This window comes from Lynx canadensis, chromosome F1 (genome assembly GCF_007474595.2).
Source record: "Lynx canadensis isolate LIC74 chromosome F1, mLynCan4.pri.v2, whole genome shotgun sequence".
Classification (NCBI taxonomy): Eukaryota; Metazoa; Chordata; class Mammalia; order Carnivora; family Felidae; genus Lynx; species Lynx canadensis.
In genome coordinates, this window is record NC_044319.2 from 64,965,472 (window position 1) to 64,993,098 (window position 27,627).

The 27,627-nt window shown below is 43.7% G+C and overlaps 1 protein-coding gene across 1 annotated transcript; it reads right to left on the minus strand.

The window, feature by feature from the left end:
* Positions 1 to 25,604, minus strand: LOC115505191 (olfactory receptor 10J1-like). The gene is made up of 2 exons (XM_030302630.1): positions 25,100 to 25,604; positions 1 to 947 (listed from the first exon to the last, which is right to left on the minus strand). Exons 1-2 carry the CDS (start codon positions 25,602 to 25,604, stop codon positions 1 to 3), a joined length of 1,452 nt encoding a protein of 483 aa, XP_030158490.1.
* Between the last annotated feature and the right edge of the window lie 2,023 nt (positions 25,605 to 27,627).

Sequence of the window (27,627 nt, forward strand, 5' to 3'; positions counted from 1 at the left end):
TCAGGAAAACTTCCTGCCAGCAGCCCGGAGCAGAGCATCCTTGACCTCCTTGTTCCTCAGGGTATACACCACCGGGTTCAGCAGGGGGGTGATGACGGTGTAGGTCACCGAGATCAGCTGGTCCTGATCCCTGGTGTTCTCCGACTTGGGCTTGAGGTAGGCGACGGAGGCGCAGCCGTAGTGGACGACGACCACCGTGAGGTGAGAGGCGCAGGTGGCAAAGGCCTTCTTCCGGCCCCGGGCGGAGGGGATCTTGAGGATGGTGGAGACGATGAGGACGTAGGAGATGAAGACCAGGCCCATGGGGACCAGGATCACCAGCACGCTGATGATCACGGTCAGGGTCTCGTTGACCGAGGTGTCGACGCAGGAGAGCTTCATTACAGGTCGGATGTCACAGAAGAAGTGGGCCACCTTCGTAGCACAGAAAGGCAACCTGAACACAGATGTCACTTGCGTCGTCGCCACGATCAGCCCAATGCCGCAGGCGCCCCCCACCAACTGCACACACACCCTCTTGTTCATGATGACCGTGTACCTCAAGGGGTTGCAGATGGCCACGTAGCGGTCGTACCCCATCGCCGTGAGCAGGAAGCAGTTGTTGATGGCCAAGGTGATGAAGAAGAACATCTGGGTGGCACAGCCAGCCAAGGAGATGGGCTGACTCAGGCCTACAAGGTTACAGAGCATTTTGGGTATAATGACGAGTGTATATACAGTCTCTGAAGCGGACAGCATGCTCAGGAAGAAGTACATGGGCGTGTGGAGGTGACGATCCACACTAATGATGGTCATGATGACGACGTTGCCGGCCAGGGTTATGACATACAGTGCAAGGAACACGACAAACAGGCTGAGCTGGTGCTCGTGGAAGCTGGAGAAGCCCTGGAAAGTGAACTCACTCACCCAAGTGTGATTCTCTGTCTTCATCAAATCGTATGTGGGATCTAAGAAAGAAAAAACCATGTAAGGGACCTAGACGCGTGACTTCTGTCAGCTAGGCTTGCAAGTTCTTGTGGTTAATCTGCCTCGGGCTTTGCTTATTGATATGCATGTTCATGTTTATTCCTTGGGGGAACAGAGAGTGGAAGAACATCATTTTCTCACTAAGAGAAGGAAGGTGGCTTTTCGAGCTTACTGCTGGAAAGATATCCTACTTCTAACACGTGCCCACTTGTCTCGGGTAAGGAATTAGCATCTCTTAGACCAGTCCCATCATCTTGATCCGAGTGTAGCGATGGTGATGTTACAGAATTGTTCAGATGAGCATGATACTTAACAGTGTAAGCGTTTCTGTTAGAATTCAGACAATTATCGAATACATCCTGGCTCAGTGGTGTCCTGCCGAGCTCCAGGGTCTGCGGCCACCAGCAGAGCTGCTAGGGTTTGGCTGGATCACCTGCCAACGTGGTCCCCTCCCCACGCCGCAGCTCTGTGGGTCCCGTCCCCCTCAACCTTTGCCCTCTGGGCCTCTTCCTGAGGCACTACTCATTTTTCAAAGCTACCCAAAGCCCATGACACCTATGAAACCCTTTCCTTTCTTCTCCACCCCACCTCCCCCTCTGGATTCCGCTTCCTTCCACAGGTAGGTAGCACAGAGCCGTTTACTGGCTCTTTTGTCTTGAAAGCACCTTACAGTGGATTTGTGATTACCAAAGACATTTACATCCTTTCATTTCATTCCCATCCAGTGGAACGGGGAGAACAAGGAATACTGGCTGTCTTCAGATACAGAAACTCTTTCGGGAATTGCCCCGGGACACCTATCAGCCTGAGCCCATGTCTTCTGATCCTGTCTCCAATGTCCCTCCCGCTACCCAAAATTGCAAAGTAGACCTGCCCCACCAGGGCGAGATTATACGGTCTCTGAGAATAGGGAGCCGTGTGGCCACTGCGATGGGGGCATAATATCTGCTGGCAGAGTCATTACCGGTCCTGCCCCACCAGATACATTGCCTGGGAGGAAGCAGAATGCTGGAGTGAGGAAAACCACAGTGAGGTTTTCTTCAGAGAAGAGGAGTAAATGTTTTTACACCGTCTCCTTTTCCCTGCTGTCTGTGCGCGTGACATCAGCAAAGAGCTACAGCACTGGGCCAAATTTTAACACTGAGATTATAAGCCTAGGAGAAAGCATGACACTACTAACATTTAATTGGAAAATACACCGTGGTGCAGCTCGTCCAACAGGCTCTACCCGATTACCAACCAACATATAATTATGTAACTAAGTGGCTATAAAAAAAAAATAAATTCGATAATAGAAACGATGGAGTTGCCTAAAAAGTACATTTTTGCCAGAAGTAAAGCGAATCACCCACATCGCAAAATGGTTTACTATCGGGTAAAAAAACAAAGGTAGGCTTTTCGAGTACTTTTAACATTAACCGACTTCTCAGAAACACACCATTTTTAATAAAGAAAATCTGCAAAAAGATATAAGAGATTGACACAGTTACGCCTTGAACCCCTTAGAGCAAGCATGTTACGAAAGAAAATGGCATGAGGTTGCAAAAAAACAGTGCAGTTTCACAGACCATTTCTTAAAAAAAAAAATTTTTTTTAATGTTTATTTATTTTTGAGAGAGAGAGACAGAGCACAGCAGGGGAGGGGCAGAGAGCGAGAGAGAGAGGGAGACACAGAACCCGAAGCAGGCTCCAGGCTCCGAGCTGTCAGCACAGAGCCCGACGTGGGGCTTGAACCCACAAACTGTAAGCTCATGACCTGAGCCGAATTTGGACACTCCACCGACTGAGCCACCCAGGTGCCCCTCACGGACCATTTCTTGACAAGGGAGGTGGTTTGGCATTGATGTGTGCACCGTGGTAAGAAACTTAAACCTGCTCCACGAAGCTTTGTCAACAGTGTCTCTGGATTATGATTTGTTAATAGAACGTAGCCAAGGAATCATAGCTGATAAGTGGCAGCCTCCGTTCTTTATTGGCCAAGGTACGCTTTAATCCTGGGAAGCCAGGATTCCTTAGGGTTAGCAAGGCATCTTTGAAAGTGACAGATATTCGTAGACACCAGGACCCTTTTGAGTTTAATTTAACCCTCTAACGACAATCATGGCCCTTTGTAAACCGTTGAAGTCTTTTTTGAAATCTCACTTACTTTTCTTCCTGCAAACCTGTGGCTCAACAGAAAAATGAAAGTAGAGGTCAGAGATGTGGCCCATTGGTCACAAGTATTCACAAGTCAAGGTCATGAAGCAAAGACAGTGTGGTCCTTCCACCTGCACTAGGGCCAGTCCAGGGATGGCAGGGGAAGGAAGGTCACAGGGGCTCCTTGGATACTAGATATTCCCTCCAGCTGGAGGAGGAGCTTTTAACCAAGAAAGGCTCTCTGAGGACCATCTCTTGAGGTTTCTGGGTGCCCTGGGCACCCGTGAAAGCCACACCGGGGCTGGAAGGAAGCCAACAGCCAGCGGCCGGGGACCTCGTTATGTGTGGGGCTCATTTCCCGCATCACCTGGGTCTGTGCTGCGGCACTTTGTGAGTAGAGACAGCAGTGGCTTATTTGTCAGCCTTCATTTTTTAAATAAATTTTCTATTTTTATACGGTTGGGCCTTGAAAAACCATGGTTACAAAGCCCCAGTGAGCTCGAGCTAAGAGCCGCTGCTTGGATTCCAGGAAACTGCACAGTTCTCCCTGTAGTCAAGAGCCCTGCTTGGTATTAGAAGCTGGGTGTTTTTTTTTGTTGTTGTTGTTGCTTTTCTTTTTTCCTTTCCTTTTCTGGAACCAAAACAGTCAAATATGACTATATTTGTTGTCCTGTGAGGTTCAGAAGTGGGAGAGTAAAGCTCAACGGACCTTTCTAGAAGGCCAGGAGACCCACTGCAAGCATCCAAACAAATGCGAGCCGGGATTTCAGCCTCAGGGACCCAGGCAGACAGTCAGACACGCTGGGCCTCCTGAGCCCAGCTCCTCGCCGCTTTCCCTGCCCCAATTCCGTGCACTTTTTCTCCCGAGAGTGTCTTATTCTATTTTTCTCTTTTATATTGTTAAAAGATAAACCGCGACGTGTTGAAAACATGAAGCTTATTTGAGCAAAAATCAAGTCTGGCAATGACAAATGGGAAGTGGTTAAGAGTGCCCAACCAGCAGGAACCCGGGGAGACTTTTCTAGAGAAGAGGTGGAAACACGGGGAGCATTGAGTGGCTGCAGCTTAAAGCCTACTTGGCCCTTTGTGATTGGCTATCCTTAGTATTTTGATTTTGTAACTGTGAGGCGTTTACAGGCTCAGATTTGGGTTCGTTTCTGGAGGTGCCACGGTGGTCCAGCCAGCCAGCCCGTGGCCTCTGTGTTTAATTAATCTAACAGAGATTCCCTTATCGGTCCCTGGCCAGATCCTGACGGCACTCTTCCAAGTGGAGTTTTCTACACTTAGCAAAAATGAAGGGCTTATATTCATATCTTTTTTTAAAATCTTTTTTAATGTTTATTCTTGAGAGAGAGAGCGCAAGCGTGAGCAGGGGAGGGGCAGAGAGAGAGGGAGACACAGAATCGGAAGCAGGATGCAGGCTCCGAGCTGTCAGCACAGAGCCTGACGCGGGGCTTGAACCCACGAGCCGTGGGATCATGACCCGAGCCGAAGTTGGACACTCGACTGACTAAGCCACGCAGGTGCCCCTATATATTTATCACTTTAAATACACTTTATACTTAATGCTATGTTTGAAGCACGCAAATTGTGGGGCATCACATCTGGGAACTCGTCACTCAACCCTAGGCTGTTCTCACGCATTTCTCTTGACCCCCTTCCCCCAGCCATGACTCCTTTCTAATTTTGTGTTTATTTTCGTTTATTTCATACCTTTATTGCATATATATGGGTTTAAGCAATGTGTTGTATCTATTTCTGAGCTTTATAAAAATGATCTTCTGTATATAATTTTCTGAGATTTCTTTTTTTAAATGGGTAACCAATTACCCTAGCACCTTTGTTTGAAAAGCCTCCTTTCTCCACTGGCCTACGATTCTCTCTGCCATATTTCACAATCGTATGTACGTGTGGGTTAGTTCAGGGACTCTCTCTCCAGCTCCGCTGGTCAGTTTGACTCCCTGTACCAAGATTACACTGTCTTAGCAGTGATAACTTTAAAATAAATCTTAGGGGTGCCTGGGTGGCTCAGTCGGTTACGTGTCTGACTTTGGCTCAGGTCATGATCGCGTGGTCTGTGAGTTCGAGCCCCGCATCGGGCTCTGTGCTGACAGCTCAGAGCCTGGAGCCTGTTTCAGATTCTGTGTCTCCCTCTCTCTCTGACCCTCCCCCATTCGTGCTGTGTCTCTCTCTGTCTCAAAAATAAATAAATGTTAAAAAAAAAAAGAAAAAAATGAAAAATAAAATAAATCTTAGTTATCAGAGAGATCAACGCCTCTTTATTTTTAAGTGGTTGCACAGTTGCTTTTCCATTTTAGGTCGGGTTTGGAACTGCATTGAATTCAAATATGAGGGGTGAATTGATATAGGCTATCTCTCCATATATTTAAATGTCTTTAATCTTTTGTCGGACATCTTCAAGACCACCATGGAGCTAGATGATTCCGTCGGATCATGCCGAAAAGCTGTTGTAGTCATGGTTATGGTTTATCGCAGTGGGAGGGTGTGCATGTGAATCAACAGTGGGGGAAGGGGCCGGAGCAAAGTCCTGGAGAGAATTGGCTTCAGCCAAGTGTCCTCTCCCGACCGAGTCCCAGAGACATGTGTGAATTTCCCACCACCAGTGCATGATGATAAGTGTGAAGTGACATCATCCCGGGAATCTCACCTGAATCTTGGTGTCAAGGGTTGTTGTTAGGGGTCAGTCATGTGGTCACACAACACCTGTGTTACCAAGAGCAGGGGTTCAGCATAAAGCACATTGTTAACATAAGTTATCTCATCAGACGGATTTAACGCAAGGCCTCGACATATAAAACGCTTATCAAACCGAGTAATTCAGGGGCTCGGAACTCCTTTCCCAGGAGCTGGCCACCAGTCAGTCCTCAAGATGAGCCTTTCTTGGGAATATCCAGGGTTTGAGCAACCCAAGGCCTCCTGAGCTAACCCTTTCCCGCACAGATCTCCATAAAGAAAATAATTTTGTCATGTTTTTGAAAACCTTTTTTCAGATACAGGAGTGCTGATGCATAGGGGCACTTGTACCCCAATGTTTACAGCAGCACTCTCAATAATAGCCAAATTATGGAAAGAGCCTAAATGTCCATCAACTGATGAATGGATAAAGAAATTGTGGTTTATATACACAATGGAGTACTACGTGGCAATGAGAAAGAATGAAATATGGCCTTTTGTAGCAACGTGGATGGAACTGGAGAGTGTTATGCTAAGTGAAATAAGCCATACAGAGAAAGACAGATACCATATGTTTTCACTCTTATGTGGATCCTGAGAAACTTAACAGAAACCCATTGGGGAGGGGAAGGGGAAAAAAAAGAGGTTAGAGAGGGAGAGAGAGCCAAAGCATAAGAGACTCTTAAAAACGGAGAACAAACTGAGGGTTGATGGGGGGAGGGAGGGAGGGAAGGGTGGGTGATGGGTATTGAGGAGGGCACCTTTTTGGATGAGCACTGGGTGTTGTATGGAAACCAATTCGACAATAAATTTCATATATAAAAAAAATAAAAATAAAAATAAAACCCTTTTTCGGAAACACAATTTCAAACGGACAGAAAAGTTGTCAGAACAAAAACTGTTAAACATCTTGTATCCGGATACCCAATTATTTCTATTTCGCCCCACTTCATCAATTTTTTCCTTCCTCCTCTGCTTCTATAATTTTCTTCCAAATCACTTGAGAGCACGTTGAAGCCATTGTCTCACAGCATTTTAAATATTTTCGTGTGTCCTCTGCAAGACAGGGAGCATTCCCTTGTATAACCACTGTGTAGTTACTGAGAATCGGTGTATATGTCCAGAGAGAGATACATGCGCATATATAGCATCAAATACGGTAATAGCGTTACCTAATCCGCAACTCATTGTAAATTATGCTGGTTGTCTCCATAATGTCCTTTACAGCTAAGCGTCTTTGCAGCCTAGGGTCCCATCCAAGATTACCCATTGCTTTTTGTCCGCCTCTTCCTTTAATGCCTTTTATCTGAAACAGCACCTTGATTTTCTTTGTGTTTCTCAGACTTGACACTTTTGAAAACTACAGGCCAAGTGGTTTGCAAAATCTCTCTTAGTTTGGGTTTACCTGAGGAGGGGTAGAAATTCTAGTTTTTCCCTCACATTCACCTCCAGTTCTTTTGGAATTCTTTCTCTTTTTTCTTTATCCTCTGGTTTAATCTTCACGATTATATTCAGATGATGAGTTTTCCACAAGAATATCCCAAAAGTGACGCTGTATAATGAGGAAGAATGAAATCATGCCATTTTGCAGCAACTTGGATGGAACTGGAGGGTATTCTGCTGAATGAAATAACTCAGAGACAGATATCATATGTTTTCACTCATATGTGGAACTTGAGAAACTTAACAGAAGACCATGGGGGAAAGGAAGGGGGAAAAAATAGTTACAAACAGAGAGGGAGGAAGGCAAACCATGAGAGACTCTTGGATACTGAGAACAAACTGAGGGTTGATGGAGGGAAGGTTGATGGGGTGGGGGGGGGGAGAGGGGAAAGTGGGTGATGGGCATGGAGGAGGGCACTTGTTGGGATGAGCACCGGGTATTGTATGGATGCCAATTTGGCAATAAATTATATTCATTAAAAAAAGTGATGCTGTGTTGTTCTCCGTGCATCGTACTGGGAGTCACATGTTGTCAGTTTGTCCCGGTATTAGTGGCGTGACCTGTAATCTCTCGTTCAAGGTGGTCTCCACCAGAGTTCTCTGTCGTAAAGTCAGTATTTTCTCTTTCTCGAAGGGTTATCTATTGAGATGAATACCTTGTCTCTCATCAAATTCTCGCTCTCCAGTTTTAGGATCCATTGTTGCGTTTCTAACTCCATCATCCTTGCTGTAGATTGGCATTCTACGTAAGGAAGGGATCTATTTACATACAACTAGATTTAGATAGTGTAGATTCTATTTGATAACGTTAGATACTATGATGTTATTTTGATGTTTACATCGTCACCGAATTGGTCAGTGGGAGCTGCTGTCATCTGGCTCCCCTGTTCCTCTGACATGTCTCCATTATCCATTAGTAACTTTTTTTACACACCAGCCCTCTCGTACTTCTCTTGTACTTCCCCAGTGCTGGTCCTCGAACCAGTCATTTCTGCAGGGAGCTCTGATACCCTTTGGTGGCGGATCGTATTAGAAACCGAGATCTGGATATTGTCATTGCTTGTAATTAGTCTTAGACTCTCAGTGGGGAAAAACAACTAGAAAGTGGGATGTGTGTTGGTGTCTGCGGATTAACATCTACATCTTAAAATCGATGATTTCACGACGGTATCTGCAATTCAAACTGTCTCAGAGTATATTCTGATGTTGCCCCTTTCCATATTTATAACTCCTGTCTCTAGCAATAAGAAACCTGGTTCATATTCTCAATATATTTGCACATTTGCTCGTCTAATATACATAGAAAGTTGTTTCTAAATTGCTAACCTGTGCCACGTCAAAAACCAAACCTACTAAATGGAATTTAGAAATGTTCTATACATTTATCTGAGCGTGTGCTTTTGTAATACAAATGGACTGTATTCTGTGTACTGTTATAAACCTGCTTTTTCGTATAACAATACATTTGAGATGCTTTTACAAATCAGTATATGAAGATTTATCGCATTCATTTGAACAACTGCGAATTGTAGAATAAGAACATAGCGTAATTTATTTAACCTATCCTATGTCAATGGATAGTTCAGCTGTTTGTGGGTTTTTAGGCATATTCTAGAGAATCACTCTTCATATATAATTGTGCACTTCTGGGAGCATATCTACAGGCTACCCTCCTGAAAGTAAAATTCTTTGGTCAGTGATATGTGCATTTAAGGACTTAATAACTATTGCTAAACTGAAGCCAAGGTAGGACATTTGTATACATTTGGCATAACTGAGAATGCTTTCTTACCCACATTTCCATCAACCGTGGGCATTGACCAATTTTTCTTCAGCGTTTGGCAAGATGATAGGTAAAAATGCTGTTTTATTTTTTTTCTTTGAATTTTTATTTCTCTAATTATGAATGAGGCTGAGTATCTTTTCATATGCCCGTTAGTCATGTGTACTTCCTTGGCTGTGAACGTCCGTTGACGTATCTTGCTCAGTTTTTTGTATTGTATTGTCATTTTCTTATAATGAGTTCTATAATAGGGAAATATGCCTTCTATCATACATGTTGTAGATAGTTTTCCTCCATTTATCATTTTTACTGAGCTTACGGGTTTGAAATTTTATTAGTATTATATTTATGTGTGGATCAGGGCCTCCTTGACTACAAGATTGTTTTTTTAAGTATCCCTATTTTCATTTATACTTTTTATGTTTCAGTATTTGATTCATCTGGAATTTAATTGGTTTTAAGAAACAAATTTAGAAATATTTCTTAAATCAGATATACATTTTATTATTCCCAATAACTAGGCATTGTCTCAACACCATTAAAGGGGGAGCAAAATTTGCCATCCCAAAATGTCTCTCGGGCATGGGGATTATTAAAAAAAATTTTTTTAATGTTTATTTATTTTTGAGAGAGACAGAATGTGAGCTGGGGAGGGACAGAGACAGAGGCAGACACAGAACCTGAAGCAGGCTCCAGGCTCCGAGCCATCAGCACAGAGCCCGACGCGAGGCTCGAACCCAGAGTTTTGAGATCATGACCTGAGGTCTATGCTTAAGCAACTGAACCACTCAGGCACCCCAAGGGATTTTTTAAAACTGGTTATTTTTAACAGCACACGTAGGTGGAAACCGAGTAGAATTTGCCCTTTTGTAAAAGACATTTGCATTTATAAGGGAAAAGTCCATTTGTAAGGGTGTCTCCCTCACTGTACCAGGAAGAGGGGAATGACTCAATCTGTTTAAAGTCTCATCAGATCTGCATCACAACCTTAGCCTTATTGGCTGTGCTTTTCATGGTCATCTCCCACTATCCCCCCCTTCCCCCCCCACATATTCTTCTGTCTTTGGCTGAAAAAGGTATTTGAGATGATGGCTTCATTTATTTGGGGGGAGTACTTAGTTTTCCTGGGTGTTTCTCCGATGCATACAGGAGGTATGTATGTTGTTAAACTTTTTTTCCCTCCCATTTACCTGTTTCATATCAATTTTATATCAATTATTAGGCCAACCAAAGAACTTAGAAGAGGGAAAACCTTCTGCCCCTATGTCATCTATTAAATAAGAAAAACATCTTGCATCGTTACTCTGTGATGCTACTATATGCTGATCCCAACCCCCACCATTCTTCTTTGGAGTTTTTCTAGTTATTCGCACATTTAACAATTAATGGTGCTTTTATCGATTTCTTATTTGTATTCATAGAAATTTAAGGAGAAGAAACATCCTTAGTTTTTACAACACGGAGCCTGTCTATCCAAAGTGGGATTTAAAAGGAAATGCTTTTAGGTGTTTCACAGAGGTTTAAAATCTTCTCCATATGGAAAATGCCCATTTCCTATTCCCATGTATTTGCTGTGTTTTGTTTCATTTAGAAGTGGGCTACTTCCATTCTATCTTCTAAAGAGCTATTGTTTTTATCACTTATCTTTCCAGCTCATTCTCCCTGGCACCCTAATCCAAAAATTTCTCAGTTTATAAAGTCCTGCACTCTATGTCTGCGGGTGTTTGTATCGTTCTCAGGGGCTCCTGCCCTGAGACTGCCCTGGCTCCTCTTTCTTTCCTCCCTCCCCTGCTAAGATTCCACAGGCTATCATTTTCCTTGTTGCTTTGCATTTACCTCTAATTCACTTGCCCCTGTTTTACCTGGCATAATACCAGCTTTGGCTGAATCAAATGTTGCTTGTGGAGAGCACCTGGGCAGCTGAACTTCACTGGTGAAAAATATGTTACTACTGTCACGCAATTAGCATGCGTTTGCTCCCTGGTAAGTCACACATAGAAACCACACCCGGTGGAGGTGTCACACAAAGGGAACTTTATTTGCAACAAATAAGGCCATCTCAGGGAATAACTTGCAAAACCATGCCTCCGCCCCAAGCAAGGGTGAATGGGGTCCTTTTATGTAGGATTAGGATGAACATTTAGAGAGGGGATCCTTGTCCCTGTATGTAGAGGCGTGCATAAGGTCGTGAATGCACCTAAGGAAAACACGCCTGTTTGTTAATGAGGCGTGTGCTCCTCCTTGGGTGGAGATTTCAGCATTAAAATGAGGTAAAGTTCTCTCCATGTGTCCCTGCGCGGTCCATCTGCGCAGGTTTGAGTTGGCTGTTGAGCTCAAACTGGTCTGGGGCTCCTCACGAGGGCAGTCGTCACTGCTTGAGGGGTAGTTTGGATTTCCACCACCCCCAGATGCGATCCCCAGCCAGTCTTTTGCCTGAGTCAAAAGATGAGCTGGAGAGAAGAGCTTAAGGGAAATGTGGGACAGAGGTTGGTGGGCACATGCAGGTGGGTGGCAAAAGTCAGGTTTTGGGGTCTTGCTGGTGACGCTGGTAACTGGTTGCAATACTGTGATTTGAACGAACATATTTGGTCACTGAGATCACCCAAGTTCATTTCTCATACGTATTTGGTCTTCCTCCAGGCTTCCTGGCTCACAGCTCCCCAAATCCTCCAAATCCTTGAGCAGTTAGAGCAATGGAGACATCTTTTGCAATATTAAAGTAATACCTGGTCTCTTGTCCTTGGGCATCAGAGCCAAAGGGTGAGATGACTGTCTCAGTAATCATAGCGAGCCCCTTTCAACCACAGCTGGGTTTATGTTAACGAGGCGAGTTTTGGAAAATACCTGAGGATAGGGGCTAGGTGGCCGGAAACAAGAACAGGGGAACCAGACGTGTGGTTAGACACTCGGAACGTTCAATCCCCATGACCTCTCTGGAACGTTCAATCCCCATGACCTCTCAGGAGGGGAGAGTTCCTGGAGATTGTTTGAGTCACCAATGGTCAATGCGTTAATCAATTGTGCCTGTGTAATGAAACCTCCATAAAAACTCAGAAGAACAGGGTTCAGAGTGTTTCCAGGTTAGGGAATGAGAATATATCCATGTGCCCCTGTGCGGGGCCCCAAATTCACGAGGACAGAAACTCCTTTGCTCAGGACCTTGACCTATGCCTCTCTTCATCTGACTGATGACTTGTATTCTTTAACATCCTTTGTACTAGATTTGTAGTCTAGTCAATAAACCGGTTTCCTGAGTTTTGAGAGCGACTCTAGCCAATTAACAGAACCCAAGGAAGGGGTCACGGGAACCTCTGATTTATAGGTGGTCAGGTGGCAACCTGGGCTTGTGATTGGCATCTGAAGGAAGGAGGGGTTCATCTGGTAGGACTGAACCCTTCTACCTGTGGGATCTGATGCTGACTCCAGGTGGTGGAGTCAGAATTGAGTTGAATCGGAGGACACTCAGCTGGTGTTGGAAAATGGCTCAGGGGTGTGGGGAAACCACCCCCCCCCCACACACACATATCAGAATTGGTGACCCGAACCCCTTTACTGCTCTTACTTAAATTTCATGACATTTCACAGTAAGTGGGGTATTGATGTTGGTGAGCAACGTGCTATATTTCCCACCTACCATGCGCACGATCTCCGGTCCTCCAACTTCTGGAGGTTCTTCCTTATCCTTGTTTTCCGCAGATGATTTGATGGAGGGAGGCAGACGGGGGATGGGCTAGATGGATGATGGACATTAAGGAGGGCCCTTGTTGGGACGAGCACTGTGTGTTGTGTGTAAAGGATAAACTGAATTCTACTCCCGAAACCAATGCTACATTGTCTGTTAGCTAGAATTTAAAATAAATGAATGGGGGCGCCTGGGTGGCTTAGTCAGGCATCTGACTCTGGATTTTAGCTCGGGCCATAATCTCACAGTTTGTAGGATCGAGCCCGTATCAGGCTCCGCACTGACAGTGAGGCCTGGTATATATTCCCATCACCACGTTCGCCTGCTGTGTGTGCCTGTGCTCTGATTCGGAGCCGAGCACACCCTCCCCCTGGGGGCCACTGCACGCCCCCCTGGCTGGATGCCCATGTCACAGCCCCTCATCTTCACTCAGGACCTTGGCTCCGCGGTTCTGCCCTGTCTCCTTTGATTCATCAGGTTTGTACTAGCTCACTTTCATTTACAGACTTCTGTGTTCTAATTCCCGTTGAGCTAAAAGAATGAAAACAGACACAACCTTCTTTGATCCCACATCCTTTTCCAGCTACAGGCCCATTTATGTGCTCCCCTTCTTACCAAAACTCTTGGAAGGAATTGCATTGTCTTCAGTTTCTCTATCCTCTAAAACCCACTAAATTGGCTTTTTCACCATTATATGCTACCAATACAGATTTTTTTTTTTCCAGTGGGACTAATCACCCCATTTTGCCAAGTCTAATGGTCAATTAATTGTAACTCACCCTACTGGGCATGTTGGCAGCATTTGACCCAAATATGTGACTTCTCTTTCTTGGAAACCGGTTTTCATGCAATTTCCAGGACATGCCCTGAGTGTTGGTACTTTTCACTTTGTTTTTGTTCCCCCACTGTTCCTTCTCTTTCCTCTTCTCCTCAGTCTCTTGGTGTTAGCTCACCTCAAGATTCAGCCCCAGACCACTCTTGTGTTTATCCTCACCTCTTATGTTTATCCTCACCTATCCTTGGAAAGTTTAAACACTTTCCGAATTAAATCTCTACTCCATACTGCTTTTCAGGATGTGAAGTTGTATGTTCAACAGTCAGTCCATTATCCCTGCTTGGATGTCCACTTGGCCTCTTGAATAGAATGTGCCCCCGGCTGAACCGGCCAACTCCTCATGCAAAGGCACACCTTGTTCCAAGCCGCCATCACCTGTAACATGGGCCTAGCAACAAGGTCCTGACTGGTTTCTCCTTGTTTCCCCTCTGGCTCTGGGAGTTGATTTTCCACGCAGCCAGAATAAAGATTTTTTTTTTCAAGTTTTATTTATTTTTGAGAGAGAGAGAGCATGAGTTGGGCAGTGGCAGTGAGAGAGGGAGACGCAGAATCGGAAGCAGGCTCCAGACTGTGAGCCATCAGCACAGAGCCCGGCGCAGGGCTCGAACTCACAGACTGCGGGATCATGACCTGAGCCGAAGACGGACGCTCACCTGACAGAGCCACCCAGGTGCCCCCAGAATAAGGATTTTAATACATAAACCACATCAAGTCATCGCTTGCTTAGATGTTCCTGCAGTGACTATCCATCCCATTCAGAGTCCCTGCCATAGCTTGTGAGACCACAGTTTGACTCTCCCCCGTCATCCTGCTCATTGTCTCCAGCTGTGCTGGCCTATCTGTTAATGCCACAGCTAACCCTCCTCGGACCCTTGGCTCTGATCTCAGCCTGGAGTGCTCTTCCCCCAGGTCCTCCTACGGCTGGCTCATGCCTTCATTCCATGTCTTTTGTCCTTTTTCGCTTTATCTTTAGACACTTGCTACGTACCAAAATGATGCAGATCACCTACACACTTTTGAAGTCAGCTACGATCCTCTTGAAGTATACGCTCCGTGACAGCAGGAGCTGTGTTTACAGCCTGTTTGTTTTCATTTGTGCTTTCCGCTCTCTTCTATTTAGTATTTTGCCTGGTGTATAGTTTTCCCGCCCTTATAGCCAACCTTCTTATTTTGTGTCAGATAGCTAGCGATGAGTGCTAGAAGGACCATAAAAGAGCTCCTGGAGAATGTCACTGGTGTGCTTGATGATAAATGAAGTGGTCAGGGAAGGAGCACATGAGCTCGTTTCGCTGGAGGACTGACTGATGGAGAAAGAACAAACGAGAACGTGCAGAACCTGCACTCTAGACTGAAGGAATGGTAGGTGTAAAGGTCCTCAGAGGGAACAAACCTGCCGTGTTGATAGATGTTGGAGTAGCGGGGGGTTCGCAAGAAGAGATGACGCCCTTCTTAAAGCACGGGCGGCAAGGACAGGCGGAGCTTTATAGGCCATCAGGAGGAAGGTGGATTTTATTCCGGGTGCAATGGGGATCTGTTGGATAGTTTTTTGTTTTTTTTTTTTAAACGTTTTTTATTTATTTTTGGGACAGAGCGAGACAGAGCATGAACGGGGGAGGGGCAGAGAGAGAGGGAGACACAGAATCGGAAACAGGCTCCAGGCTCTGGGCCATCAGCCCAGAGCCCGACGCGGGGCCCGAACCCACGGACCGTGAGATCGTGACCTGGCTGAAGTCGGACGCTTAACCGACTGCGCCACCCAGGCGCCCCAACTGTTGGATAGTTTAATGAGGGGAAGGGTGTCATCGGATTTTCATTTTTAGAAGATCACTTTGCTATTTGGTAGAGAATGGAATGGAAAAGCACAAGAATAAACAAGGAGAGTGCATCGTGAGAGACTCTTTCTGGATCAGAGTAGTTTCGGTGGAGATGGGAGGAAAAGGATAAATTCGCGTTGTGTTTTGTAGATAGGGATGACAAAGCTCGTCAGGAGATCCCAGTCTAGATGGCCCCAAAGGCTCATTTTCTCTCTCCTTTCAGTAGTTTGGCAAAGAGCTGACACAGCAGGTCTAAGAAATTTCAGTGGAAGGAGAGGCCGACGCCAGCTGCCAAGTTCTCGATGCTGCCCTTCTTTGTAACAGGGCTGTTTCCCCCTGGGAGCTCCTGCTGTTGGATAATCACTTAGATAGTCCCTGTTTCCCCTTTTTTATAAGTGTGTCATTCCCGTGGTACACCCAGCCCACTTGTGCACAACCAAAGCTACGGGTTAAGGAGAGTTGGGAGATTGTGTGTCCTCGTGAATATTTTCTCCTTACAACCTTGTTTGGTTTAACACCCTGCGGTGCTAGCAGGATCTTGTCTTTTTCTTCTTTTGCATAAAAATGTGCTGACCGATGCCATTCTGGGGAGGAGGAGGAAGGAAAAGATAGGATTCAAGATAGGCTCACTGGGTTTTGGATCAAGCAACTGGGTAGAGAAGGTATCATTGGCTAGTTTGGGTAATGGATACAAATTTTGGATGTGTTTTATCTGGAATAATCCTACACCTCTAAATGGAATTGGCGAAAGTGGGCAGCCAGTTAGACAAGCTTGGATCCGGGAAAGACCACAGCTGGAATTATAAATTTGGGATTTCCCCTTATTCTTCATAGCTATCAGCATAACGCAACAAGAACTAATCTAAAGCGACCTTTTCTTTAGAAAACGTTGTAGAGGGAGTGGTCAGAAACCTTTCCCTTCACAACAAGAGTCCCAGCTCCAGATAAACGCTAGGCTATAAAATAATGTGGTGTGAACTCAGAGGATAATTCTACCAAAACTTTAAGGAATAAATAACCACACCAGTCTTTTAAAAAGGTGGGAAGGCTAGAAAAAGAGGGAGCCCTTCAAATTGTTTTATGATGGGCATAGCATTGAAAACAAAGCCTGATTTGATTATCACACATACACTGGACGGATACACACACACACACACACACACACACACACACACACACACACACACACATGTTGGGGAAGACGAATTTATTCTACCCTTGAAGGTTCTTCTAGCTGGACTAAGAATCAGATTGATGAGACAGATTAACAGGAGAAAACCCAATTTAACAGCAAATGTGTGGAGAAGCCACACAGTCCTGGAATTTCAAAGACAGGCAACAATGTGAGCTCAGGAGAAGGGTAGGGTCTGAGGATACAAAGGGGAAGAAGATGGTTAGTGGGAAGGTGAGAGCAGGTGTTTGGAAAACAAAGGTGCCCTGTTATGCACAGAAGTTTCTTAGGTAGCAGGAATCTCTGTTAATAGTGCTCTTTCTGGTACTGGCATACAATTGAGGGGGAGGTAAAGAGCTTCTCCTGAAGCTGCTGGGTTTTGATTGCTCAAAATAGCCTATGTGACAAAGTAGCCCATCTTGGGGCTGCCTGCTGTACACATGCAAAATATGGACTTCACTAAAGTAAATAAAGAGCAACCAGTACCAGATTAAAATAATAGTATCCTGTGGAAATGCGTAACAGCCATATTGCATGTGATCAGTAGGAAAACCACTGGATCCAAAACTCTTGGGATTCAAAAACGCGCTTCATCACTTATGGACTATGTAATCTTCGCCCTGTTGTTTAACCTCTAGGCGCCTCAGTTTCCTTTTCACCAAAGTTTATATAACATTCGTACCTATAAAGTGGGGGTAATAATGGTGTCTATGTCCCAAGGTTATTTTGAGAATGAAATTAGTTAATTAGCAAACATCCTTAGGAAAGTACCTGACACATGGTAAGTATTCAGTATGTTCCCTATTATAATACCGGTAATACAAGCATTCTGAATGTTTCAATCTATTAATAAATTTAATAAACCATAAACCATATAAATAAAAAGAGGAAAATTATATGCCTCTTTCTCTAGATGCTGGAAAGGATATCCAATAGAATGTAACAACCATTCTTCATTTAAAATAGCCAATTAAATAGGATAGATGAATAATTCTGTAACATAAAAATGAGAAACACTCCCATTAAATAAAACAAGACAGTGGGGCGCCTGGATGGCTCAGTCTGTTAAGCATCCAACTTCAGCTCAGGTTGTGATCTCGTGGTCTGTGGGTTTGAGCCCCGCATCGGGCTCTGTGCTGATGGCTCAGAGCCTGGAGCCTGCTTTAGACTCTGTGTCTCTTCTTCTCTCTGCCCCTCCCATGCTCATGCTTTGTCTCTCTCTGTCAATAATAAATAAACATTAAAATTTTAAAAAAAGACAAAATGGTCACCATAACCATTATTGTTTAACTCCATTATTGTTGTGTACTGACCAACAATATTACATCAAGAGAAAGAGTGAAAAGGTATAAAAACTGGAAAGGAAGAGGTAGAATTGTATTTCCCAGGTAATATAATAGAATACTTGTAAAATAACCCAAGAGAATTCACTGAAAAATTATTACATACATTAAAATTATTCCACAAGGACTCTGGGTTCAGGTTTATCATTTTCCTAGCTACACGGAAATAAAAGCCAATTAATAATATAATGGAAGAAAAGCTATTTCCAATTGCAAAATCATAAGAAATGTCAAAGAATAAACAGAAATGTGCAAAATTTATAGGAAAACAAATTTCTGGTACAGATAAAATGGTATAGATTCATTTCTCTTCTTAAGCACAACTATAGCCCCTGGAAATAACCCAAGAGGCAACCAAAGGAGAACTCTGAGAGACGGTGAGAGGAAGCCAGACGTGTTTTGGACCTCAGGCCTACAGAAACAGCACAGTGGCAGGAAATCTTAACCTTCCCCATCCCAACATAAGGTCACCTTGGCCCCTGTGTTTCCTGCCCATCCACCTGGCTCTTTTCCTATCCTGGGTCAAAGAGGAGTCCCTCCCACAACAGTTGGCGAGCCTAGCACCACCACCCACTAATAAGTAGCCAGGGAAAGTGTGTTCTCTCCCTGCAGGGCCTGTAGCTCCCCCCCCCCCCGACCCAAAACATTAGGGCTACTGATCCACCAAGAAACCCAGTTCTGGAAGCCTCTTTGACCTTGTGAGGCTGATGCTTCCCTCCATCCTCCAGAGACAGAGTATAGGCATGGGGAGTACTAGTAGAAGAGACGCTCCATTCCCACATGTGAGGGGCGTGTGACCCTAACAAGCACTTGCCTAGAGAAGCCTCTGTCCCCAAGGCTCAGACTCCCCTCCACACCAGCAGCCCAGCTTGGGGAAACCCCTGGTAACCCTCAGGCAGCACCGGGAGGGCCATCTCAACAGCCCCAAATAAGCCAAACACACCAAATAACAGAAAATGTTCTGAAAATTAAATATCACTGGAACCACAGGCAACAAAAGTAGGCCAGGCCCTGCATGCTAACCCTAAAATGGGCGACTGCCTGCTAAAATAAAAGACTTAAGTAGGATCTCGAGTCTTCTCACATAATAAACAAAATGTTCAGGATGCAAACCAAAAGTTAGTAACAGAAGGACAATAGGAAAACTTTCTAAAAACATAAAAATTAAGCATCCTGCTTCTAACAAATCCATGGGTCAAAGACCACGTCTCAAAGGAAATAAAAGAATACATAGAAAGGAGTGAGAATCAATATAGGATGTGTCGTACATGAATGTGGCTAAAGCAGCGTTGCTGGGGAGATTCATAGCACTGAATGCTTACATTAGAAAGGAAGGAACTTCTCAGATTGGTAATCTAAAGTTCCTACCTCAAGAAACTAGAAAAGAAGAGAAAATAATCCCAAAGCAAGCAGAAAGAAATGGTAAAGAGCAGAAGTCAATGAAATAAAACAATAGGAAAATAGCAGAAGAAAATCCATGTAACAAAATGGGTTCTCTGAAAAATCAACAAAATTGGTAAATCTCTAGAAAGACTGACAAAACTTGAGAATACACAGGTCACCAACATCAAGAATGAAATGAGGGTATCGCTACACATTCTGCAGCTATTAAAAGGATGATATGGAAATACTGTGAGCAACCTTGTTTCTAAATCCAGCAACTTGACAGAAGGGGATCAAGTCCACTTGATCAAGTGGATCCTCAAAAAAAAAAAAAAAAAAAAACAAGCTACCAAGACTCAGCCAGATAATCTGAAAAATCCTATAACTGTTGGATAATCTGAGTCATTTTAGAACCATTAAAGAAATTGAATTCATAGTTTAAAAACTTCTAAGAAATCTCCAGGCCTAGATGGTTTCACTGGAGAATTCTACCAAACATTGAAAGAAAAATCAATATCAAATATGAACAATCTCTTCCAGAAAACAGAAGAGGATAGAACACTGATCAACTCACTTTAGGAGTTCATAATTTATGAGGCCACTATTACCTTGTTATACCACGTAAAGGCTGTACAGATAAAACTATTGATAAGTATCCCTCAGGAACTTAGATGCAGAAATCCCTAACAAAATATGAGGAAGCTGAATACAACAATGTATAAAAAGAATTACACTCCGTGGCCAAGTTGGATTTATTTTAGGAATGCAAAGCTAGATCAATGGTCACAAATCAAACAATGGTATCCACCAGATTAACAGATGAAAGAAGAATGATCATATAATTACATCAACTACAAAGAAACACTTGATAAAATCCAGCACTCATGACAAAAATTCTTTGCAAGAATAGAGGAAAATTACCTCAATGTGATAAAAAGCATATCTGAAAAACCTGTACTCAATGGTGAAAAACTGAATGGTTTCCCCCTTTCACCCCCACAACATTAGGAATAAGGCAAGGATGTCTGCTTTCACCACTCTTATTTAACATAGTAATGGAAGTTCTAGTCAGTGCAATATGGCAGGAAAAAGAAAAGGCATACGGATCAGAAAGGAAGAAATAAAACCGTCCTCATTTATACAGATGACCTAATCGTCTATATAGAAAGACCCAGAGAGTCTACCAAACCCCACCCCCAAAACTCCTAAAATTAGTGACTTAAGCAAGGTCATAACACACAATATCAACACATTTCTGTAAACTAACACTGAATGTATGGAAACCAAAATTAAAAGCACGATATCATTTACCATTTCTCCTAAGAAAATGAAATGCTCAGGTATAGAATGTGTGTAAAATTTGCATGCTGAAAGTTACAAAATGGTGATAAAGGAAATCAAAGAAGACTTAAATAAATGGAGAGACCTACTGTGTCCATGGACTGGAAGATTCCACATCATAAAGATGTCAATTCTCTTTAACTTGATCTATAGATTTGATACAATTCCTATGAAATCCCAACGACGTGCTTCATAGACATAGACAAGCTTGTTCTAAAATTGGTACAGAAATACATAAGACTTAGAGTAATTAAAACATTCCTGAAAAGGGATAAGAGGACTCACTTGACTCAATATTGAGACTTTCTCTAAAGCTGCATTAACCAGGACAGTACAGTATTGGAAAGCATAGACACTGACTGCAACAGAAAGAAACCCAGAAACTGATTCACAGAAATATGCTCAACGGACTTTTGACAAATGTGAACATTCAGTTCAGTGGAGCCTGATTGCCTTTATTTATTTTTTTAATGTTTATTCTTGGGGGGGGGGGAGGGTCAGAGAGAGAGGGAGACACAGAATCTGAAGCAGGCTCCAGGCTCTGAGCTGTCAGCACAGAGCCCGACGCGGGGCTTGAACCCACGAACCGCGAGATCATGACCTGACCTGAGCCAAAGTTGGATGCCTCACCAACTGAGCCACCAGGTGCCCCAGATGATTGCTTTTAAATTTTTTTTTTTCAACGTTTATTTATTTTTGGGACAGAGAGAGACAGAGCATGAACGGGGGAGGGGCAGAGAGAGAGGGAGACACAGAATCGGAAACAGGCTCCAGGCTCTGAGCCATCAGCCCAGAGCCCGACGCGGGGCACGAACCCACGGACTGCAAGATCGTGACCTGGCTGAAGTCGGACGCTTAACCGACTGCGCCACCCAGGCGCCCCGATGATTGCTTTTAAAGATTGGCCTGGAGTCAGTAGTTATCTGCAAGCAAAAATCAAACTTTGACCTCAACCTTAAACTTGAAACAAAACTAACTCAGGGTGTCTGGATGGCTCGGTTGGTTAAGAAGCAGACTCTTGATTTCAACTCAGGTGATCTCACACTTGGTGGAATCGAGCCCTCCATCAGGCTCGGTGCTGATGGTGCAAAGCCTGCTTGAGATTCTCTCTCTTCCCCTTCCCCCCCCAAAAAAAATAAACTTAAAACTAACTCAAAACAGATCATCTAAATGTAAAACATAAAACTATAGAAGTTTTAGGAAAAAAATAGAGAAAAGTGTTAAAGTTCTCTCTCAAAATAAACTTTAACTCAAAAAGAGATCATTTAAATGTAAAACATAGTACTATAGAAGTTTTAGGAAAAAAATAGGGAAAAATGTTAAAGTTCCTGATTCCAAAGGAGACTTGAGCCAATGGAGAGTAACGCTATGTTTTTGAATACGGAGACTCAAGATCATTAAGATGTCAATTTTCCATAAATTATAAATGTGGTAGGATTCCCGTAAAATAGTGCTGGGGTGTGATTTGCTTGTGTGTGTTTAACCGTGTGGAGAATGCTGTGTGCCTTTGGGGTGGGGGAGGGTGGGTTGTAAATTGAACAGACTGCTTCTAAGACTTATGCGAAGCAAAACATCCAAAAAAAAAAAAAAAATTCTAAAGAAGAATGGCAAATAACTAGCTCTGGTAAATAAAACATTGAAAAAAAAATCCATGATAATTAATGTTGTGGACACACGGAATAAACACATAAATGCGACAGAATAAAAATCCTGCCTTGTTTTTGCATTTCCCATTCTTCATTTCACAGGAGTTTCATTCGCCCCAGGGTAAACCTGAAAGAACCCAGAAAAAAAAAAAAAAGTCCATTGAATTTCAAAAAGATTTTTTTTTTAAACTCTTAACTAAAGCATTTGTCTTAAAAGCCGAAAGTTTTTTAACTTCAGCAAACTTTTCTAGAGAGGAAAGCCTCTTTTAGCTTACAAATCATGGTTCTGAATATCCACCTCTTCATTACGGGGTCAGGGGCACAGCTGAGTGCCTAGATGCCTTCAAGGAGGGGCTGAGGGAGGTCCAGGGGCCCTAGAGTAGTCATAAGGAAGGTGAGGTGCACGGACCACATTGGTTAAAGAGCACGAGACCAGGGTCCTCTCAGTAGATGGCACCTGGGGCACCTGGGTGGCTCAGTCGGTTGAGCGTCTGACTCTTGATTTCGGCTCAGGTCATGATCTGATGGTTGTGAGACTGAGCCCCATGTCAGGCTCTCTGGTGAGCACGGAGCCTGCTTGGGATTTTCTCTCTCTGCCTCTCCCTCCACCCCATCTCTCTAAAGAAATAAACTTAAAAAAAAAAATAGATACCACCAAAGATGGCCACTGGGGGTCATGTATCTCCATAGGATCCAACGCGGAGCAGTTAGAAGTGACCGTGGACTATAATTCCCTCCTCTGTGGTAAGGAGACTAGAAGCCTTGAGCAGAACTTGACTGATTCGCCCCGAGGAGAATGGGGAAAAAGGGGGGAGCAGGAATTGAATTCAATTATGTTTACTCATAAAGTGACTTATTCACTAAATTGCCCCAGTGTGCACGGAAAGGACTCGAGGCCTTTTCTTTTATCTGTCCGATTGGGAGCTCAGAATGACCAAATAGATTGAATTGTAGAACTTCTAGAAGTTAGGTGTTTATGCACCCGCGTGCTTTGGGTTTAAATTCATAATCACTTAACACATTTTGATATTTCTGCATTTCAAAAATATTTTGCAATGAGAATACTGTGTACTCATGTGTTTATTGTGTCTCTTTACAAATAGCTCAGGAGAGTAACTTTGACTTGCTCAGCAATTACAACTGCTAATCACCGTGTTATTCAACACCTATTTCGTCTCACAAGTTGAGTCTGAAGTTCACCCTCATTGTTTTATATATTTTTGAAGCGAATAATGGTGAATAGTCTTTTATTATTACACATCGAACTCAGTTGCTTTGTTTTTATGGAAGTTTCATGTCAAAAATCCTTTACTGTTGACTTTTTTTTTTTTTTTTTTTTAGCTTTCCAGGAGTAATAATATTAACCTAATATATCAGAAAGATATTTTGTTGACCCTTTTTCATATTTTCATTGAGCTTTCTTTCCTTGCCTTTGTGACTGGGCTTGTGAAGGGCTCAAGACCCAATGTGAAGGACGTTTTCTGAATTCCTGCCCCCTGCCCTGACCGTCCCCTGGTCCCTCTGCTTTCTCTTACTCTCCTCTCACTGGAAGCTCCCATTTGGATCTGCCTCTCATTTGTCTTTCTTCTTACTCAATTTCACAGCGTTCTTTGAGCAGTCTGCTCCCTGAGCCATCTGTCTGCTCTTCTTCTGAGCCCCTTGGTCATCCCGTCCATGGGCGGGGGGGCATTGCTGTCAGCCCCACAAGGACTTCTTTGTGTAGCTTGTGTTCAGCCAGAGGAAGCAAAGGGTCAGACCCAGTCATGTGCGCTGTTTCTCTGGCCAGAGCTTCATGACTCTCACACATGGTTAGGAGTCCCCTGTGCGTAAATTCCCTTCTCCTCCACCCCCAATTTCCCTTCCCTTGAAGCCCCACGTGTGAGTTACAGGAAACTTGCAGGGTGTTGCTAGAAAACCTTCTCTCTAGAAGGTTTCTAGCTCATCCCAAACCCATTTCCTGAAAGATATCTCTCTTTTTGCTTCCCTTATCTTCTTAAAACACAAGGCGATTAGTTTTTGGCCCAGTCTGCATTTTAATAACCACTGGTTCAAGCATCCAGTTTATGTTAAAAGAAGGTTCAGTCAAGTGTGATTTTAAAGTGGTTTATACTTCAGGGGAGTGGACTGGTCATTTTAAATGGAAGCTTTTGAGATGCACACTAGATCACGCTCTGACCTTGTAGTTCTCTCCTGGAATAGGGCCAATGGGCATCTGTTCACAGGCCTGCAGAGTGACTTGTGTTTTTGTTACGTTAACAAAGAGGTTGAGGAAGTAAGAATCAATTATTAGAAGCCGGCCCCCAGCCTCACTTTTGCTCTGGCCTTGGCTGCGAGGAGTGAGATTTCGCCAATCACTTGAAGCCGTGGCCGTGTGACATTACCTATAAGCTCCCATGCGGAAGATACGCATGCCTATTTGGGTAGAGATTTCATCTTAGGGAAGGGATTTCCTCCCCACCACTCTCCTCAGAGCATCCTGGACTTCTTTGTTTCTCAGACTGTACACAACAGGGTTCAGCAATGGTGTTATCACAGTGTAGGTCACTGAGATTAACTGGTCCTGATCCTTGGTGTTCTCTGACTTGGGCTTGAAGTAGGCAATAGAAGCACAGCCATAGTGGATAATGACCACCGTGAGGTGGGAGGAGCAAGTGGCAAAGGCTTTCTTCTGGCCCTCAGCTGAGGCAATCTTGAGGATGGTGGAGATGATGAGGACGTAGGAGATGAGGAGGAAAGTGGCAGGGGCTGTGATGGCCAAGAGGCTTATAGTTAAGGTCAAGATATCATTAACAATTGGAGTAACACAGGCTAAATCCAACACAGGTCGAACATCACAGAAGAAGTGCTCAATCAGTGAGTTACAGAAAGGCAGTCGGAAAATGGCCACAGCCTGAACCAGAGAGAGCAAGAACCCCGAGGCACAGACCGAGGACGCCAGAATGGTACAGGCCCTCCAATTCATGACGATTGGGTAACGAAGTGGGTTGCAGATGGCCACGTAGCGATCAAACCCCATGACTGCTAGCAGGAGGCAGTTGGTGATGGCAAAGCCAAGGAAGAAAAAGAGCTGAGTCCCACAGCCCACCAGGGAGATGGACTGGCTCAGACCCACGAGGCCGGAAAGCATGCGTGGGATGATGACCAGGGAATAGCACGTCTCTGATGTGGAGAGAACACTTAGAAAGAAGTACATGGGGGTGTGGAGGTGGTGGTCAACACGGATAATAGTCACGATGATGACATTGCCGGCCAGAGTTAAGAGGTACAGGGTTAGAAACACGGCAAACAGTATGAGTTGATGTTCTCGGAAGTTGGAGAAACCTTGGAAAACAAACCCCCTCACCTCTGTGTGATTGGCTGTCTTCATTGAGGACGTCAGATGAGAAGGGTGAAGAGAAGGTTGACACTATCCCTTTGCGCCAAAGACCGCCACGTCCCCTGGTGAGCACACTGTCAAGAGCAAAGATTCAGTAGCTCAAAACAGGTTCGAAACTTCATGAATCAACCGCCTTTCCCAGGGACGTGGAAGACTCGGTCCTAGAACTGAAGTAAAGATATCAAAAATCTGAGCAACAGTATTTGAAAGTTTGAGGGAAAGCATTCTTTGCAAGGACACCTGACCCTGTGGATGGCCCATGAAGTTGGTCTAGATTTTCTTAAAATGTTGACCACATTCTCAGGGGACAGTGTGATTAAGTTAGAGACTATGAGATAGACACACAAAAAAGCTTGAAAAATTGGAAATGTTTGGAAATCTATAGTTCAAAGAGGAACTTAAAATGGAAGTTAGGAAGTATTTAGAATTAAATAGTAATGGAAGAACCATGTAGCAGAACGTGCACTGTACATTCAGAACGTTATCAGAAGAAAGTTTATCATTGAAAATGCTTATTTTTTTAAAACTGAAAATTGATGAGAACTCATCCTGAGAAGTTATAAAAATAACAGAGTAGGAGGGAAAAAACAGGTGCCTGGGTGGCTCATTCAGATGAGTGTCTGACTCTTGATTTTGGCTCTGGTCATGATCTCATGGTTTGTGAGTCTGAGCCCCAGATGCGTTGAGCATGGAACCTGCTTGAGATTCTCATATTCATTCATTCTCTCGCTCTCTCTCTCTCCCCCCCTCCCCTTCTCTCCCCCCTCCCTCCCCTTCTCCCTCTGCCTGTCTCCCCTGCTTGTATGCACGCTTTTTCCAAAAATAAAAAAAAAAAATGAATAATGATGAAACAGATGTTAATGATAAAATATAGAAGATCTACAAAGGTAAACTTTAGGTAAACTCCTAGTGAAAATCTGATCAAGAAAAACAAATGAAGACATAAACTGGATTATGAATAAATGAAGGCACACCGTTACAGAATCTTCAGACACAGAAAGATGAACGGTAACATTATGAACAACTTTATCTCAATATATTTCTAAACTTCAATGAAATGGATACATTTCTAAAAAAATTATCAACGTTGAATCAAGAAGTAGAAAACCTGAAAACGTTTTTAAGAAATAAAGACAGTAATGGGGCCCCTGGGTGGCTCAGTTGGTTAAGCGTCCGACTTCGGCTCAGGTCATGCTCTCACGGTTTGTGGGTTCGAGCCCCACGTTGGGCTCTTTGCTCACAGCTCAGAGCCTGGAGCCTGCTTCGGATTCTGTGTCTCCCTCTCTCTGCCCCTCCCCTGCTCACACTCTGTCTCTCTCTGTGTCTCAAAAATAAATAAACATAAAAAAATTAAAAACAGAAAGAGCAGTGAAAAAAATCTATAAACAAATCCCTAGGACAAGGTAAATTTACCAGTAAGTGCTATGAAACATTACAGGATAAGCTGATTTCAATACGATACAGATTTCCATGTTAGATAGTAAAGGAGAAGTCCTCCTTACCTCCTTCTACAAAGCTGAAATTATCCTGACGACAAATTTAACAGGCCGATCTCACGGATCTTGGTGTAGAACTCTTAAGCAATTATTATCAAGCCAAATCCAGCAATGTATACAATGGGTACATGACCAAGTTGGTTTTGTTTCAGAATGCAAAATTTGTTTCACATTAAAATGATCCAATAATGTCTTTCCTCAAACTGTTTAAAGGGGAAAAGTCATGTGATTATTTCAATCGCTGCCAAAAAAGCATTTTTGAAATTGAGTGTCTACTTATAAGAAGAACCCTGAACCAACTAAGAATACAAGATTTTCTTTAAGTTGGTAAAGCATATGTACAGAAGTTCAGCCAACATACACTTCGTGGTGAGATACTAAAGGATTCTCTGTGAGATTGGGAATGAGATAAGGGTGACTGCTTTATCCACCTCCTTCAACATTGAACTGTACGTCCTAGCCAACCCAGTAAGCCACGAAAAAGAAATTAAAGATATAAGGATTGAGAAGGAAGAAAC

What these genes read in the sequence shown, in the direction of transcription:
- LOC115505191 (XM_030302630.1), bottom strand. Translation starts at nt 25,604, where the DNA reads ATGAAGACAGCCAATCACACAGAGGTGAGGGGGTTTGTTTTCCAAGGT. An exon ending in CATTTTCCGACTGCCTTTCT is followed by an intron (nt 948 to 25,099) that starts GTAACTCACTGA and finishes TTTCTTTCTTAG; the next exon opens with ATCCCACATACGATTTGATG.